Source organism: Ptychodera flava, chromosome 1 (assembly GCF_041260155.1).
Source record: "Ptychodera flava strain L36383 chromosome 1, AS_Pfla_20210202, whole genome shotgun sequence".
NCBI classification, from domain to species: domain Eukaryota; kingdom Metazoa; phylum Hemichordata; class Enteropneusta; family Ptychoderidae; genus Ptychodera; species Ptychodera flava.
Genome location: NC_091928.1, coordinates 16,304,924 through 16,325,041, shown reverse-complemented (window position 1 = coordinate 16,325,041; position 20,118 = coordinate 16,304,924). Strand labels below are relative to the sequence as shown.

General features: G+C 38.3%; 1 protein-coding gene across 1 annotated transcript; it reads right to left on the bottom strand.

The window, feature by feature from the left end:
* Nucleotides 1-2,076: 2,076 nt before the first annotated feature.
* On the bottom strand, nucleotides 2,077-16,420 carry LOC139131422 (uncharacterized). Its single transcript, XM_070697459.1, has 4 exons — nucleotides 16,306-16,420; nucleotides 8,732-11,277; nucleotides 6,284-6,375; nucleotides 2,077-4,837 (listed from the first exon to the last, which is right to left on the bottom strand). Exons 2-4 carry the CDS (start codon nucleotides 10,136-10,138, stop codon nucleotides 4,537-4,539), a joined length of 1,800 nt encoding a protein of 599 aa, XP_070553560.1. The 5' UTR covers nucleotides 10,139-11,277; nucleotides 16,306-16,420; the 3' UTR covers nucleotides 2,077-4,536.
* Between the last annotated feature and the right edge of the window lie 3,698 nt (nucleotides 16,421-20,118).

The following is a 20,118-nucleotide window of genomic DNA, read 5'->3' as shown; positions in this document are numbered from 1 at the left end:
CAATTTATATCCGTTCACAATCATTGTAACAGCTGCTAAATCAGCCACAACATAATATTTGTGTTGCCTGTAAGATTGACAAGTCTATTCCAGAGTTTTTATGGCCTTAACATGTCAACCGCAAGTGAAACAAGAATGTACATGACAAAATATCCCCTTTTTCTGTCATTTACAGTCCTTTAAAGCGAGAGAAAAAATATGTTCAACGGGCCCAATTGTCAAAGACTTAGGGTCCAAAAATATCTATACAATGGGCCCAGTTGTCCAAGATTTGATCCAAATAAATATCTGTTCAACAGACCCAGTTGTTTCAGATTTGCTCCATTCTATTTTTTCCCCAGTTCTTTAAACATAACATAGTGCTCATGGTGAACACTGCATGAACACAAAAACTCATATATGCCACATATCCTTGTACGAAAACAAAAACAAAAGGAGCCACATGTGAAAATCTATTTGTTACATGTTACTACTTAATGTAAGGAAAAAAATTCAGTACAAAAGGCATTTTGCACATTAACTTTAAAAAACAAAGAAAAAAATTATAAGAAAAAAATTAACAACCTTCCAACCTAAGTTTGAAACAATCTTGCCCACTGCACAGAATTTTTTTTCTTCTCTGAACCTGAAAATTTCTGAATTCTTTGAGACAGTTATGGTCAGGAATGACTTTGCATCAACTCTGTACCAGTAGATGTGTAAAAGTTTGTTGTATCAAAGAAAACTCACAAATGGTGGCAAGTCAGTGTGTCCATGGCAAGTCAATGTACATTTGCACACCAATGTATACATGCTTGAAATCTTGTAATCCATGAAGACAAAAATTATTTTGCCAGAAGCTACATTGTAAAGTAATTGTTGTTAATATTCTTCATCACTTTCAAGATCAGTTAAAAGCTCATCTGAATCTGTGCACCCATCATCTTTTCATAGCTCAGTAGACATTTTATACTATCTCTTGGAGTGTAGAGAATGTTTTTGCAGTGTGTTATTGGTATGTTTGACAGATTCACTCAACCATTTTGGAAAAAAATGTTGCAAAGATTTTACTGACTCCACAGATCTTTCGATGTCATAGTGAAAAAAAAAATCCAAATATGAATTTTTATGCACTATATAAGCTTCCCACTTCAACAGTTTGGTTAATCAACTGTGGTCCATAATTGGGGCGGATCTTATTCAGCACATGGGCAATAACAATTTTTTAACCTTTGCTCCCAGGGCTAGGAGCGCCCTCGTACAACACAGCCTGTAAGAGCACTGGGTGAAAATTTGAAAGCCTGATCCAAAGTCTTTTGATAAATTGTTTCAGTTTTAATTGCTTTTGCAGATTTGTAAATTTGATGTTTTGTTTATATGTACATATTAAAAAAAATAATAAAGTTGTAAGCTGGTTTTTAACATTTACCGTACAAGCCTGTGTCTTTGTGTGAGAAAATACATTTCTTTTTAGCTCCAAACTGTAATCTTGCTCTTGCAGTAAGCTTTTCACCACACCCATAAGTCTGAGAACGGGAAGGTAATTCTTATCAGTATTCCATTTGTATGGTCAGTCACCTGAACTGTACAGCCAAATGGGCAAGAGAGGAAGTAACTTGCAAAAAAAAAGACGATGTATTCATTTTGAATACACAATCTACACTGCTGCGTGCTAGGATAGCAGTAGGGTCAAAAGGTCCATGGTTCTATGATCATGCGAACAATAGTCGATGAAAAACGAGCCATTTAGTGTATTGAACTGCAAGTCATGTACACACCACACACTAAGTTATATTTAAATGAAGCCCTGCTGCCTGCATTTGTGGTGATTTTTCTTTGCTTCTGCTATGGACCTTCCTGGAATGTAGGGGTCATGTATCTGTGATTTTGCTAATAATTAATAGGTGAATTTGGTGTGTGAGGACTTCAAACAAACCAACGTCTGATTTATTCATTTCATTTTTGGGGGCACGCAGACCTCGAATCGATCAATTTTTCTCACTCCTGGGTTCAGGTGTATGCTGTGTCTGCTGCAGTGCTGATACCCAATCTTGATGGTCTTTGTAAGTCGGACATTGAAGCACAGCAACCATGGTATTTTAAACTCAATGTTGTCAGCCTTTTATTGAAATGTCAACACTGATACACTTTCAAATCAACTCTGTACAGCTGTATGCTAATTACATAATTCACAACTCATAATTTTAAAATCAAGGTGGTATTGGTGAGATTTGCGCCATTCTGATCCTACTTCAATTCTTGAAATATTTTACATTTACAAAAATAACCATGGATCAAAGTACTCTTAAAAGAACATGAATGTGTCACCATGAAAATTGGATGACTTGGGTTTTGGAAAATAACATTCTAAAATTCTGTAATACTGCTGGGCACAGCTTGCCCCATCCTAATTTATCTCTCTCTCTCTCTCTCTCTCTCTCTCTCTCTCTCTCACATACACAAACACATGCTATAAATCAAATTTCCAACAGTTCACGCACATAGATTGTATACTTGTAAGTATACACCTGTAACTGAAAGAACTTGATCTAATGCATATTAACCTTGAGACTGTAAACATTCTTGATCAAGCGACGGCTTGGGAAATATTTGTAGCTGGAAAATCTTGGAATCGGTGGCCAATACATGTAGGTAAATTTATAGCAGGTGTTGCTGTTTTGAAGTGTGGGGCTAACACTGTTATAGCTGTACGTGTAGGTATGGTCACACTGAAGTCATGGCATATACCGGTATGTTGAAGAATCACTATTTACCGGTACAAAGCAAAAGCTACTTCAAAAACCTTTGAATGAGTGTATGATATCGTCAGTGTAACTGTGAGTTCGTGTGACCTGTTCACCCGATTTCCGTGCAAACAGATCCACGCATACAATTGGTAAACATGGGGCCTAGGCTAGACCATAGTTGTCAAAGGGTTAAGAGTTTCTACTATATATTTTCTGCATCAGCGCTGCATACCAATTCACACAATGTGTAATCACTTTCTGTCAGCACAACAAACTTTCTCACGTCAGTCAGAACAAAGGTACTCAAATATACCTGAAATGTTACAGCTAATGATACACAATAAGGGATTTGTATGAAATCTAATTGGCTATCAAGTGTCCTCATGCACTAAAGTAGAAACTGAAAGACTTGAACTTATGGTACGTTATAATTTGACACACTCCACCCTATCACTGTAGATATTCTCAACCCTCTCACAACCATGGCTTGACCAAAGTCCACTGTTCCCCTGTGCAATCTTAGACTGCTACATACACAAAAATGGGATGAAGGGATGAAAATATTTTCTTAAGAAAGAGCGAGCTAGTACAGGCTAATGTAGACAGCTGATTTAGAAAAATTACATACACACCATCTTTCTTGACAAAATTAAAATATTTAAGGTACCACTGTTGTATACATGCTATCTAACACTCAGCAAATACAAGCTATCCCCTGTGGTATTTCTGAACAAAAAAATAATTTGATGACAACACTTTGAGGAGCATTTACCAATGAAATGTTTAAAGCACAATATGGTATCTGAGTTTACAACTTTGTATGCTCATAGGAATTGGGTATATTACGTTTATAGTTACTAGAAAGACAGTATATGCACCTGTGGCAGGTGTAAGAAAAGGGGTACTTTCTCAATTTTTGATATCTGTCAGTGTATTGGTGCGCACTGGTGTGGTTAACTTTTGATGACTTTTCACCATATTAATTTGTTTTCTATGTCAATTTCAAGTTCTCGTCCTAGGGCCCAATAGAATATTGAAACAACTATTTAGCTCGTCAACACAACATCTGTTTTTACAAAATGCAACGTTATTGTAATTGGAATTCTAGTCCTGACTGAAATTAACCTGTAAACACTATTAATGAAGTCTACACATGTACATATACAGACTGAGCTGAACATTGTATATCGCAACATGCTGCGCAGAGTAGAACAAGAAACTGTAATTAATATAACTATATTAACAACAAAATTAGCAAAAAAAGTCATCAAACGTGTTTGAGTTTGTCACACAAGTGGTATACTTTTTACCATGTCACAACTTCCATTGTGCTAATGATGTCATTAGAAATAATGCTGTCACAAGTACCCCTACGCTAATGATGTCATCAGAGACACCGTAGAAAGTACATTGTACCCACTGTTTTAGTGATCTCATCAGTGATGCTGTCACAAGTATTACTGTACAGATGATGTCATCAGTGATGCTGTCGCAAGTACCCCTATCCTAATGATGTCATCAGTGATGCTGTCACAAGTATCACTGTACAGATGATGTCATCAGTGATGCTGTCACAAGTACCCCTATCCTAATGATGTCATCAGTGATGCTGTCACAGTACCCCTATCCTAATGATGTCATCAGTGATGCTGTCACAAGTACCCCTATCCTAATGATGTCATCAGTGATGTTGGCACAAGCACCACTTTACAGATGATGTCATTGATGATACTTGTTAAAAGTCACTTGTCTCAATATCAGCACACATGTATGCTTGGTTTGTATTTTTTTCCCTATCCTTTCAAAGTTTCTAAATGAGAAATGACCGGGCATCATCGTTGGCAGAAGTACGGCTGACATCGCTGTCCTTCACTCCACTGATGTTGAAAGTAATTTCCAGTATCGGCAGTGGAGCACCCAGCTTTGGTGCTGTGCTTCTGTTGGTCAGCCTCCGCAGGAGGCGATCCTCTTTGTCCATATCACACGGCCAATCCAGTATGCAGGTCTTCAGGAAGGAAGGCACGCAGGATGTATCACATCTTGGTGACAGTACCGGAATGAAACTCCCCCTCCGCAAGTGGAAGTCTGTCTCCATCTGACAGTAGAACCAACTGTGTGATGAGAAGAGAGATCATGATTGGCATGCTAAGTCAAGTAAATGTTTAAAAGAAAACTTGCCTGCTTTTCCTGTGTTATAACCATCCCACTGGTACATTCCACCTTCACGTTATCAATGAATTAATTCTTAGAGGGCTCATTTTTTAACTATAAGAAAGATCCCCTCAGAAAATCTAATGGTTTTTGCATGGTCAATTGAAGTTAAAGCAAATGTTAAAGACAAGATAGGCATATGAAAGTAACCTATAATATTAAATGTGGTGCCAGTATTGGTGTCAGGTGTCATTTCACGCACACTATTCCTTTGACATATACATACACTGTATACATTCTCTGGTGTTTGAATGGGCAAGATTCTGCAGAGTTGATGTATCTGACCATAAACATTCTTTCAGAGTATGACAGAGTTAAGTTCAATCTGTGAAGTAAACATTTAGAAACTTCTTAATGTAAAAAGTACAAGTTTTACATGACCTAAATTCAGGCTTGTGGTGACCAATGGTGTATTCACAATGCCATAAATATCAGACATGTGCAAACAAAAACATAATCATAACAAATACAGTTTATTTGAACTTCTTTTGTTTGTGCTAGGTAAGGGGAGACTTTGCATCTACAAGTGCACTAAATCACTGGGTTTACGATATTCCTCATTTAATTTAATCTGTTCACAGCAACTCTCTGTGAACAGTTCAATACTCACCATTGTGACTATAAGTACTGGTTTGCGTCAAAACTACGGTGGGGAACAGGCCAGCAAATATCAAAATCCCCCGACTCTAATCTCACAAAAGTTCATACATAAATTTGACCCTACACTGTAAAGCTACAATCAATCACAATATATCTGTCAAATTTTTTGACAAGAGCAATAAACGCATACCAGATTTGCAAGGCTAGAACAAAGAACTTTATTGAATTCTCCTAGTTTTATAACTGAAAGTCTAATATGCGCATTGTGTGGTATCTTTATGACAACCTATATGATAAATGTACATGAATATGTTATAAATATATATATATATATATATATATATATATATATATATATATATATATAAAATAAATAATTTTTCACCCTTTGGAAGAGAAAATTATGACGTCTATACATGTACATGTACGTGTGCAATGGGCAATGTAAGGTTTCATTTCAGTGGCTGTAAAAAAATTCAATTTTTAAAACATGCATGACAAATAAATATCACTGCAGTACATTGTGCCTTAAAATTTCAATATATTACCTCAGCCATGAGTCATGTTGAAGATCGAGTTAAAATACAATTATTGCGTCAGATTTTTGCACTTCCAAACTTTAAGGGTCTGGGGTGGGTTCAAAGTGAAATGCAATGGGGGTTTAATTTGCCATGCTAGTTTCAGTAATCACCATCATCCCCCCTGAAAACCTCCCCCCCCCCCAAAAAAAGATTGTGCTTTCCTACCTTGTGCTCAGACAAGTTGCTTCCAACTCATACTCTTTACACTGAGCTTCTTGGCAGTAGTCCCTTGAACACAGAACGATGATGTATGAACTCTGTATCAATGACAAAAAGTTACCATGATTAGGACACAGCCTTTCTAGTGTATTTTTCCACCGTAGTCTCTTACAATTACATGATGAGATACTAGTACCATATTCTTTGAGCTCACAAGATCAGACTGTCAACACAATGGTGACAGAAGAGGATGGTTTACATGCAGAGGTGATTTTGACAAGTGGCAAGATGTCGAGGTCACCTTTCAGAACTTTACACATACATATACCGGTATGTCATCCTATAGATTCACTGACATTGTCTGTCATACAGATATGCTAATATTTCTGTCATACTAAGGTGGTGCACTGTCTAGATTTTTTCAGGAGGGTGTGAAGACCAAAAAAGGGTCGATCCAGCTATCTTTTCTTTGTTTGACATTCCAAAATTCCAAGAAGTGCCATCGCAGGACACAGTTTAAAGCTATTGGTGAAAGAAACATTTTTACCACCTTACTTTTTCAAAAGTCAAAAATTGTATTTTTTCTGCATAGAGTTAACACAGGGATAGCAGCCATTTTGAATTTCAAATATCAGTAAATCTTGGGTAATTTTTTTTCTCTAGTACCAAAATTTGCACGGTGACCCATTTCTGTTCTTCATTTTGAAAGAGTATTGTTTAAAGGTTCCTTGAGGAAAGTTTGAGCAAAAGTTTAAGTCTTTCACTTTCGAAGCACATAACACCTTAAATGCAGACAACACCACTAAAATAACCTGTTGATAGTCTACATTAAACAACTGCCTGCTGAACTAGAGAGAAATTAGTTGAGCAAAATTTCATTTGACCCTGTTTGCTCACTCATTTTACTCTCTTGTGCAGATAAATTTTTCATGAGTTTTTTTTTTCTAAAGGAATTTTCCATGTGTGGGAAAAATATCCGACGTTGAATATTTTGTTCAATGGCACAAACAGAAAAAAACTTGCTTTCACATGAGGGTAAAATGGCTGATATTATCACACCAGAAATATTATAACACTTCTACCGGTACAATGTACGTAGCTACTGCCTAAACAGGAAGTGAAAGATATGTAATTAATGATGAAGGGGGTCATTTAATTATTTCTCCTCACATTCCCTGTGAATAGCCAACAATATCACCATTGACAACGATCTGTCTGGGCCAAACCATGGTAGTCAAAGGTTAAAAAAAATGTTGTGTTAGCAGAAGTCATCAGTTGGCACGTACCATGCAGGTTTTGTGTCTACAAAAAATATGATTGAACCTATTGACCATTAGCAGTTTCTACAGAGACTTGGGGTAATAATCAGTTTTGACAACTGGAACAGCAAAAGATCGTTTACTTTTGGTGAAATCTCAGACACACCATAAGAGAGTTTGTGTCTGAAGATAGAGAGATGATGGATGCATATATGCAAATTAAGATCTCTCATTCTTACTCAATGTTTTGATGTTTTCACTGTAAACTCAAAATTACCACAATGATTGACTTGGATTAAATTTTTCAGCTCTTTACTCTCCACAGTACTATCCCTCTAAAGAGATTATATGTTTGTAGAGGTTGGCCAGGTTAAACAGGGAAGCTGCTTATTTGCATCGCAGAAAACATCTTTTTGAGTTCAACTTTTCTAAAACAAAATAATGATAATTGCTTATGAGGGATTCACATAATGAATATGAAGAAGAAACAACCAACATCACATGCCCTTTAATCCTTTCTCTGCCAGACAGTATCACTTCCCCATCAGCCAACTCAGTGAAAAGCAGTATTGAGCCAAAACCATACGTACGGCATTTCCACTCACTTGGCTTGGTCTGTTCCAACAGCTTTAGTCCACAAAAATCAATGTTTACAGTATCTGTGATTTCTGAGGCCTTCAAACGTTCAATTTTTTGTTAAAATGCACCAAATGGGACAGACTGTGCTTCACTAGTTTTAACAAACTTGACCTGATGGTGAAATATGAACTTGGCAGGAAAAGGCTGAAGGTACGGTAGTTCACTTCATGTCTCAAAATGAAAGACTTCAACTTTTGCTCAAACTTTCCTAAAGCAAAATTTCAACTACAGTGTATTGTTTTTCGAAATCAAGAATAAAAATAGGGGATCACCCTGCAAAACTTGGTACTAGAGAAACAAATTACCCAATATTTACCAACATCTCAAAATCAAAAATGGCCACCATTGCTTTGTTATATATTGGGAAAAAAACAATTCCTCATTTTACAAAACTAAGCCAATGAAAACTTTATTTAATTCAAAAATGAGCCCCCCACAAGTGGTAGGAAAAAAAAGAATATTATAAAAGTTAAAACAGTCTGAATATCACTAAGGTACATTCTACCTTTAGACAACAGACTAAAGGCATCATAGTTTTTGCCTAACTGGAACTTACCGAGTTATAAATACTGCTCCTCCATCCATATTTGTCTTGGGAAAATTTATCAAACTCCTCCTCCTGATAGCAGTCTTTGGTGAGGTCAAGATTAACCTCAAAGTTGTTGCTCCTCAATATGGCTGCCAGTTGCCTGGCGTATTCCTTCTGTGACAGTGCGTATGTGATGAAAATGCGGACAGGTTTAGATAAACCCTCCTGATACGGAGTAGTCCTGCATCTTGGCCTAGATCCATGCTCATAAGCAGAAGAAATTGATCGATTTAATCTTCTCCTCAGAACGTGGGATGGCACTGAAGAGGGCTGATCACACTCAACCATTACCCCAATACTCTGACACTTTGGGGCCGTTCCCCTGACACTTGTAGAAGCTGTGGCCACTCCATTCCCTTTCCATTTCCCTGTGTTTGGCTTGGCTTTACCACAGGCTTCACCCTTGCTGTGTTTTCTCGAGAAAAGCTTCTTTAACTTATCACCCACTACTTTCGGCCATTGATGTTGTTTGTGCCCCAGCTGATGTGATGCAACCGAGCAAGTCAAGGAATTGTTGCCATGGCAACAGGTTTTCTGTGCATGCTGTTGTCCCATATTTTTGCTTGAAGTTGACGTATCTGGTGTTGACCTGTTTGCACTACTTTTACTCAAGTGATGTTCATCCATGAGAGGTCTGGTTGCCTCATTGTGTGATGGACGTTCTATGTCACGCAGACTTTCAGTATCATCATCTAGAGATAGGCACCTTGAACCATCATTGTAACTTGGCTTGTCACTTGTTACGGATGAAGACTCCAAACCTGGTGACCTACCAGTATGATACTCTTTGATTGAAGGTTCTATGATTGGCGTCCGCTGCCCATGGCTTTGTTCTCCTGCAATAGGTGACGTCCGACCTACTCTCATTGTTTCATTGGACTGATCAACATCGTCAGGCCTCACTGGGGTTTCATGTGAGAAGGCTGAATGTGAATAATTCACATGTGAACTGAGATGCTCTGTGGAACTGTCAGTATTCGAAGTTATTATCACTTGACAATAACTTTTACGTGAATCGCTGTTGTGCTTACGAAAGAGGGACTCATTGTCTTGTGCATCGGTCAAACCAGGATTAATGTATTCTTGCAGGTCAGGATTCTGCGTATAATGGTAGAAAGTCTGCATTTCACGCCTTTCATCTTGCAGCCTCTGCTGAGGAAAGTCTTGCGGCAATTCTTCTTGTCTGTCACCGCTGGAGTGTCTCAGAGGCCCCATTTCAATGTCTGTGGAGCTGAATCCCAGAGAAGGATCAGACGATGACCTTTCGAAATCAGTCATAGCCCTGTCTGGCATATGAAACTGCTGATGGTGATGCTGTATTGCTTGTCCTGGCTGGGGATGGTGGTGGTGTGGTTGATGTGGAGCATTTGGCATACTACACTGAGAATTAAAAGTCCTATTATACAATGTCTCAGCTTGTCCACATAAAGATGAGTCACTATGGGCATTGCAAAAGTCATGTTGTCTACACTGTTCAAGTAAATATTGACTTTGTCCTGGAGTTGGACCATGGCTCTCAGGTTTATCCTCCTTTGCTCCGTCTCGTCGATATTCTCTGTCCTGTTGCGCTGGTAAAAGCCCCTTTGTTGTAGGCACACAAATTGATGGCCAGGTTGGCAAAAATTCAAACCTTGTGGCAACACTTCCTGTATTTCACTGCTGCAGTGTCCCAGAGGCAACATTTCAATGTCTGTGGAGCTTGATCCCAGAGAAGGATCAGACGATGACCTTTCGAAATCAGTCATAGCCCTGTCTGGCATATGAAACTGCTGATGGTGATGCTGTATTGCTTGTCCTGGCTGGGGATGGTGGTGGTGCTGTATATCTCCTTGTGATCTGTCAGCATGGTGTGGTTGATGTGGAGCATTTGGCATCCTATATTGAGAGTGAGATTGTCTATATGCGGCTGAGTCATTATTGGCCTTGTAAAAGTCACATTGTCTACGCTGTTCAAGTAAATAAGGAAGAAGAGACAGTTTTTTATCACAGAGCAATTGATTTCTCCCGGCTGTTGTCGCTGTTGAAGTTGACTTTGAGTTGGACACACAGGTTGAAGGTGAGGTTGCCGACCATCAGTGCCTGCTGGCATTTCAGGCATTTGGTCAGATTGTGGCATTGTCCTCTCTTCAGTATCGAATGACCGCACATCATTTGAATGGACATCATTTTCACAAGGTACTGCAGCATGTGATGGGCCAGTGTGATAACCACTGCTCATAGTGCCTGTATTATTATCGGCAGCAGCACCTGGTATACTGCCATGTGCAAATCCATCTGCTGGATTTCTTGGTGTGGTGCAGGCTCCATGTAGTGGCCGCTATGATCTTGCACTCTACCTGGACCATCTTCACTTCCCTCTGCCCCTTCTCTGTAATCATCTACCAATACAATTGCACTATCCTGACTGTGCACAGAAATTATATCTGGCGCAATGTCATAGTCATAAGGACCCCTTCCTCCAGCCATCTTACCTCTCTCGTTGCAAAGTAGATTCTTGTCTTGTATGTCTGAAACTGCAGAAAAAAAAACCCATGCATTTTAGAACTTAAAACAAAATATAAAATTCACTTTTCTCTTGTCAGGACATACAGCCATAAGACCTGACGCATTTATTTGGCTGTGATGTACATGTACATGTATACTGTGCACATAACACTCTCTAACACTTTATAAATAACCCTCTCTATACCCCTTGTTCCCAGTGCACCAGCCCCTTTCCACCAAACATCTCATCCTTTATCCTGTCAAGTTTGAATGTCTCTATCAGTTCAACTTGGTTGAAACTTAGCTTTGCATGGCAGGGCTGTGTGTTACCGGCGTGGGAGGCCATATAATGCCGGTAACACACAGCCCTGCCAAGCAGAGTTGAAACTGTGAAGCACAAGACGTCCCATATGTTGCATTATCACAAAAAAGTACACATTCGAAGAGCCCTGAAAACAGAGATACAAGAATGGTTTCCATGTAAACTTGTGTGTAACAGTTTAATTTCCAAAAATCAAATGACTTTTGACCTGATCCAAAAAATTCAAGATTGCTTCTGCACATACTGGTAAAATACTGTCTACAAAAGACAGCATAATATATGTATGCATCTTACTTCATAACGATAAAGTTGATAAATTCCAAACTGCTCATAATTTCAACAATGCTGTATCAATTTGACCATTTACGGTAGTATAACTACTAGCTGGTAATAGCACATGTTTGGCTGTTTAGCCTAGAACTACTTATGTAGCTAGGAGTAAAGTATGTACCGGTACATATTTAGTTATCTAGTACAACTACTAAACTGGTAGTATGTACTTGTTTGGCTGTTGCTATATCATAAAGGCAATAATCAATTAGATGACAACTTTATAATTTGCTACTTAATTTTTACTAAAACGACATAGATCTCGCTCTGAGATATGTACGGCCACTGCTACACAAAAATATGTGTATCCCTGTACTTGACAACAATATAAAGAAATTTACCGGTAGTCGCCTGTATTTCACAAATTTAATTTAACCTGACCTCTTTTCTGGTGTTAACTCCAACAGTATACAAAAGTAATGCTATTACAAAATACAACAGTGAACACCATTTTTTCCCATAATTTTCACCCCTTGAAATAAAGCCATGAACACTAACTTCAAATTTAAAGACTTTTAAGTTATTTTCCCAAGAAATATGACCATAAGCTCACATTTATCACATCTGTAGAATACTGAGCCATCTCCCTACGTAATAGCTATGGTGTAAAATTGTGACTTTTCTGCCTTGAACTATTTATTATATAAATGGCAAATAAATACAAGCATGCCTGCCCCTCAACATATTGTCAAAGTGTCGTAAATATAGCATGGGTAAATTATTTTTCAGTCTTAACATCCATTCTTTAAGTATTTATGTTTTGTACATACCGTACATAATATTCTACGGCAAGAACATTCTCCCATTAACCCTTTGAGCAATGAGCACCAAAGTCAATTTTTGTTGTGTTTATAAAATGTACCCCAGTCAATTTTTTTTCAGATTTTTGCAAAAAAATTGATAAAAAAATGTTGCCAACGGAATACAATGTCCATTTGGTCCAAAATCATAAAAAAAATTACAGAAAAATCAATAAAAATTGGTAAAATGTTGCACTAAAATTTTGGCGGGAAAAATTACAGCACTCAAAGGGTTAAAGCCCTATTACATGAATCTGTTAGCATATTCTTTTTGATAAGATGGTGTGAAATTAAACACAACTTATGTATAAATGCTTACAGAAGGTGTGACCACAGAACGTGGTTGAAACGTTGGCGAGGAATGCACATCTTAGATCTCAACAACTAAATTTAAGAGTAGCAACCCAAATATGGCCCTAGCAAAATGTAAACATTAAGTGCCTGAATTTAATCAACCAAATCCATCACCAAGGATTTTAATAGTGACATTTTCAAAGACAACATAGCTTAGGGACCGTTCAGTTTTTACGGCCTGGGGGGGGGGGGGGCAAAATCTTGTCGCCGGTGTTCAACAAAATATAGACCCCCCTGCATTTTTCGTGAAAAAAGATGACCCCCCCCCCTTTGTCAGACAAAAAAAATTAGATGACCCCCCCCCCCCGGGCCGTAAAAATTGAACGGTCCCTTAGTATATATATTAACAGGAATCCAAAACATACCTTCAAAGATTGGAAGGTATTTTTGTGGTGAGTAAAGTGGATAAAGATACAGCTTAAGGGGCTTTAACATTGAAATTGTGTTTTTTCATGATTTAATATGTCACATACCCGGTAAATACAATGTGTTCATATTTGTCATGATTTAATTTCAGTCTCAAGCTCAACATTGCAATCATTGGAGAGAAAATTAATCATTTGTACATGTACATGTACATGTATGCATGCCAATAGTTTATGTGTCATATACGACAAAGGTGTGGTACTATAAAAACACTTCAAGTGATCTGTATATGGGTCAAGGGTCGTTGTGAAAGGCAACCAATACAAACCCACAATGCAAACATGATGGAAGAAGTGACCTTTCACCTAGTACAGTAAATTTCCTGTGCACCTAAAACTTTTCCATTGCTAGTCACTTAAACATTACTGTTAGGTAACAGACCTTTTATTCACAAATAGTCTGGAACTTTTGACAAAGTTGAGTGTACATGTATCTGCTTGGTGAAGTAACTTGAATTTCAATATCAAATACATTATTAATGACCTTGAACATTTATTATGCATTTAGCCTATCAGGACTGGCAGAATATTATTTTTGACGTGCATACCATTTGAAACAGATGAACTTTGTGTTTATATGCCATTCATCAACACTGTCAATAGACAGGTGATGCCATTCCTAAATTGACAAGCCCTGACCTTTGACCCTTGAATGACACAATATCCTGTTATTGTTATGTTCATATTACAGAGTCTCTTTGTGTGTAATTTTGATACTATTGTTACACTGATCGATCAATCAAACAAATTTATGAAAAACATTTAAAACACACTAAAATCAACAAGCCACGTTTAATTTTCTCAGAGGCATGGTTGAGTTGGTGTATGGTACATGACTTGACAAATAAATGGGTCTTTTAATATCTGCACAGATCTGTTCACACTGGATGCTTGTCGAATATCAAATGGTTTATAAATGAAGGAATTCCAAAGTTGTGGAGCCACAAATGAGAGAGCTCTGATGAGGGCACTGTTTAAAATGTGGTCATGAAAACATTATAAAACTTTATAACTTTGATATTGTCATCACTCCAAAATGCCAACGGACCATTTGATCTTTGATGGGGATGGTCATGACATGGGCATACAAATGTTTTGTGTCGCATTTCAAACTTTAACAAAATTTGACAAAATCTGACCATGAGAATATTTTTCCTCCAGCCTATAGTTTGCTTCAAAATTTTCTTTGGAAAATGTTGTATTGTGGATATTTTACGCCCATGTTTGACCACCTCCTTCCAAAATTTAATGGTCACATTTGTAACATTACGCTATAGGTTTCTGTTTCATTTAGATTTCCTTGTAAACCACAGTTCCAGAGGGACCTCAATGGGGCCCCTGTGTAAAACTACAATTTAAAATAATTACTGTGTTGACATTCCATTTGCTGCCAAAGCTACCAGTACATCTGTCCAGTACAGGGAGTGGGAGATCTCAACAGGCCAGTAGTTGTGACTATTGATAAATTTTCTACTGTATTGTTTTTAAGGTAGTACGTACCTTGAAAGTGAAAGACTTAAACTTTTGCTCAAACTGTACTTAAGGAATCTTTTAACATTCTTTTTCAAAATCAAGAATAAAAATCGGGGGTCAGCATGCAAATTTGGTACTAGAGAATCAAATAACCAAAGATTTATGGATATTTAAAATTCAAAATGGCCGCATTTCCTATGTTAACTCGTATGGAGAAAAATAAAATTTTCTAATTTCCAAAAGCTAAGCTAGTGAAATTTTTCTTACACCAAGAGCTTTCAAATGAAGCCCAACAAGTAGTATTTCAGAAGACAAATGTAAAAATTTGAGAGTCTGAATATCATATGTGTCCCCGAGGAACGTTCTACCTGTCAGCTCACTACTTTCATGTTTCAATCCCGCAAAGCAAGTTGAGGGACACAGTATTCAGCCTCTACACTGCTTTGTTATTGTTGACAAGTGAACACTGGTCCAGACTCAAATTCAATGTGAACAATGACAATGCATTTTACACGAATAGACACTGTCTTGACAAGCTAAATAGTTGGTGCAGGTGTACACAGTATGCCTTGACGAGTAGAACATGAAATCGCAACTGACATACAAAACAAATCAGCACAAAGATCATAAAAGGTTACAGCTACCCTTTAACTTAGTATGTGCCTCAAAACGGCAACGTTAAACGTTTGCTCAAACTTTTATCGAGAAAACTTTAAATAATTGCCTTTTGAATCAAGAATTAAAACCAGGAGTCACCATGAAAATCGCAGAGTCGACCACAAGTGCTTACGGGCTGGGTAGTCAGTCAGCTTGAACAATCGATCGCGCACTCGGTGCTCTGCAGTCTCATAATAGAACGTAGGTGTGTCCGGGTTTAGAGAGCTAAATGCAGAGCAGAGCACCGGGATCGATCGATCGATCAGCTAGACTCTGTCTAACCTACGAGCGCCTGTGTGCCGTCGACACCCTTTCAATATCTTATCAACCTTCATTAACTCAAATCACCACATACCTCTTCTTTTAACAAACACCTGTTTTACGCGAAGCGTAGAAAGTACTGTTGTTATGCTGACAATGTTATTTGGATGGTAATATAACACAGTAACTTTTAATGTGGTGATGAAACCGCAGTTACATGGCTGTCATCGACACTGACGCATTGTGGTTCAAAACTGCGCAGCAATACATGCACAGGTACAGTGTATGTACTTTGCGAAGGGTTTGCCCTACCTCAGTACCTGTGCTATGCTGTTCTGTTAAGTGTTAATCAAATGTCAAAAAGGACACAGACTACTTGTTGCATCTATACATGAGTATGGGATACGATTCTAAGATCTCGGGCTCCGTACTTACCGAATGCTGTGGAAATATATCAATTAACTGATATCAGTGAACAATTGGTGCAAAAACGCGAGAACTCCCGTATTTTCCATCATGGCGTCGGAGCAGAACGGTGCGTTCAGGCTGATGGTAATTATTCACGCTGTGACTCCCTGGGCTGCTTGGTTGGTCTGGATATTCGGGGATTCCCCTGTCACGCCCTCATCGGTGAAAAAAAAATTAGTTGAGTGCATGCTTGCTCGCCAACGTATGTAAGGGTATGTCCCTCAACACAGTGTACAATGGCTGTCCAAGTTGACACGTGTTTCTAAAAAAATTATATGTAAGTTGTTTTGAAAAGTACTGTAGCCAGCTGTATTAGTCTCATATTTAGTGCTATAAAGGGACTGGTCAGTTTCTTCATTCGGGCAGGGTGTGTGTGGATGGGGGTGGGGGTGGTTCTCCCTGTTTTTGACTTTCGTGATATGGGGTGGGTCTATCATCATATTTTTTGAAATGCTCAATTACGGGAGCCCGTGTGTCTTTTAACTACACACTTGCATCGTACAGGCCACGAATTACATTATTCAGTGCAATTTTCGACGCGAACTTCGGGTCCATATTCCCCGAAAAAGACCTCAGATTTTACACTGGTTATTCTCCCGAAGGAGTTGTTTTAAGGAGCTGTGAATATATTACTAGAAACGCGGGTTCAAGTCCTACCTGGGTGATTTTTCTCATTGGTTTATACAGATAGATAGATAGATAGATAGATAGATAGATAGATAGATAGATAGATAGATAGATAGGCTATATCAGAGATATCTGGATGTTTGCAAATTAAAAGTATATTTGCAAAGCATCATACCAGCTACAAATTTCATCATTAACTTACAGTTTTCGGGGGGGGGGGGGTTCAATCTGTTTTCGAAAGTTGAAATAGTTGGGTCACCCACGTTTTGATGTCCGCAAGAAATTGTCCGACGCCCCCCTCCCTCCCACCAGGCCGAAGAAGAAACTGACCAGTCCCTTAGCTTATCTATTTGTAATCCTTTTCCCGTCGGTCGTATTACAACGATCATGAATTACCACTGGTGATCAGTAAATTCAAATTCCCATAACTTACGGTCTATGAGGACATATATTTCAACTGAATAATTTGAGTTTTAAATCATATGATGACCAAACAAATCTAAATCACATGAGTTTGCAAAATAAATATTTAAATAAGCAATCACTGCAAAATATAATTATAATTATAATTAAACTGCTGTGTACAAAATTAAGAATCAAAGAGAACAGTAGATTAGGAATAAAACCGAAGCAGTCCAGTGTTATATTCCGTTTCATATCGCTTTGTTCTACACCTAGAATTCACTTTATAATCAAAGCATGTCGGGTATTGCTGAACTGAGGGACATTATATACACTATAGTGTTTTAGTCTGTGGCAAGACTTTTGAAGAGTAGTCATAGATGTAAATTTTGCATAAATTATAAGAAGCCTTATGTCAACTGTTTCAGTGTGTAGGGATGATGATTCATTTTATTTGCTTTGAATTTAATTTCACTGGCATATGTAAAGTCAAAATCATAGTTTAAAGAGCAGGCCATTCTTCGCTCACCGTAAAGCCATACTCACCTCTAGTCATGCAGGCCCATTTCGAAAATCAGATTAGAGTGTGACTAGAACTCCGTAAAGATCCACTCACTCCCATTAGTCCGACGTAACCAGCTTATTTCAAATGCATCGACAGAAAATGAATGTTTGGAGGTCTATCAAAACGTTGAAGGTATAGTCTGAGCATTTGGTTTCACTGGACATTTCATAAAGAAAGAATGTGAGTGAGAGCGAGGGTAGAATTATCGATCACGAACTCCTTGCAGATGCCGCCAATTGGTAAATTTCATCAATTTCGCAAAATCATCACAAAACACGTTTTGAAGGTAGATATGCCGATTTTACTTATATTGCCTAAAATTTAGAGGGGAAAGTAGAGCTGTTCGTAACTGCCCTCCCACTGGCATTCACAGAAAATGTGCCCTCCCACTGAATTTTATTGCCCACCGTGACTTCTGCTCCAATATCTATGGTCTGCCCGCTCCCCACTCCCCACAACAATTCAAGCTCCCCACTGCTCTCTCCCGACTTCTGAAATTCCCCATTGCTCACTAGATGCCCACTAAGCAACCCAGATCAACGCAAAACCGTGCGAGCAGCTAGCAAGTATACCTTGGCACATTGTTCTCCTCTAAGTTAGGCGCTTAATCTCCCCTCAAGTTCTATCAACCACGGCTTTCCCCTCCCTATACGTATTTTCCGGTACCCACTGTCAAAATTTTTCTCCCCATCCACTAAAAAAAGAAATCTCTTCCCCGCCCACAGTAAATATCGAATTTATTCTCCCCGCTCGCTTATTAGTTTTGAAATTTGCCCGCCCGATGAAAAACTGCGCACGGACACCTTTTTGCACGAACAGCTTAGTTAAGTTGGCGACACCTGTCCTTGGAATCAGTGGCATGGACCAGGTAAGAGGAGCTTACAATTCATTTAACATTTTGAACTCCTTTTGTCGTCTTTAACGAGGCTGTAATTATCCGTAATGATAAAATAAGCTTACGAGCTTGCTTTCGCTCACGCCTAGACGGAATACGGGTAGCGAGAGGTAATGAATTTTCATGCCCTAAGTAACTACTCTTTTTCATAATATCTTAAAGTGCTTAATGAGCCCAGGTAGCTAATAATTCGAAGGCAATTAAAGTACTTTATCGTGTCACTCATTGCGTTAGATACTGAATACGGGGAAAGACATTTAATTGAATAATACATGGTCGGTACTCTTTAACTTTTAGGATTATTTGATAGGTGTCTTTTTTGAATTGTTATCGTTGAGAACAATCTGTATGGTTATGTTATTGAAGAGCCAAGTAAGCACTGTACGTCTACAGTTGTGTAATAGGTCTTCTAAAGTGTGAGCCGGGCAGACAACCTATTTCTCTTTGCCAATTTGTAATGTTGAAGCACGCGATCACTATGGCTAAAGGATCATCTTATATATTGTAATCGGACTACTGATCGGCCCTCAACGATCTGTTCTTTGCGTTTGAGCGTTAATATGCCCTTTTCCTCGTTTAACTCTGACTGCAAATTATCTTCATCGCGAAGGTTAAAAATAAAATTTCACAAAACTGAATAACTGATCAACAAGATCGCTGAACACACACACATACACACACAGTCCTCTCTCTCTCTCTCTCTCTCTCTCTCTCTCTCTCTCTCTCTCTCTCTCTCTCTCTCTCTCTCTCTCTCTCTCAGGAGAAGGAGAAGAAGAGAAGAAGACGAAGATTTGACCAAGGTTGTAAGACATCACTGTTGATGGAATCACATAGCCAATAAATCGCAGAGATAAGATTCATCTATTTTAATTTTGAAAATGTCTTTGACAAATTTTGTGCTTTCTGATAATACTGTCAACAAAGTAAGTTCGCATTTGTTATGAGTATTTCAATGGGTTCCTATTTTGCCGATGCAACTTTGACAAACTTCAAAAAAATTGTATTTCTTTTCATTATATCTTTATATGGAAGTTTCATAAAATATTGTCAGACAAAACAAATCAAAGGACGTGTCATAACGTAAAGGAAAGAAGCTGGAACTGACGACGAGTGCTGATGTATAACTGGAACTTATTTATTGAATACGGATTCTCCACCATGTCATAACGTAAAGGAAAGAAGCTGGAACTGACGACGAGTGCTGATGTATAACTGGAACTTATTTATTGAATACGGAACCATAACTGGGCCTACAGGCCCAGCCGCTGTTGCATGAGTCTTAGTTGATCCT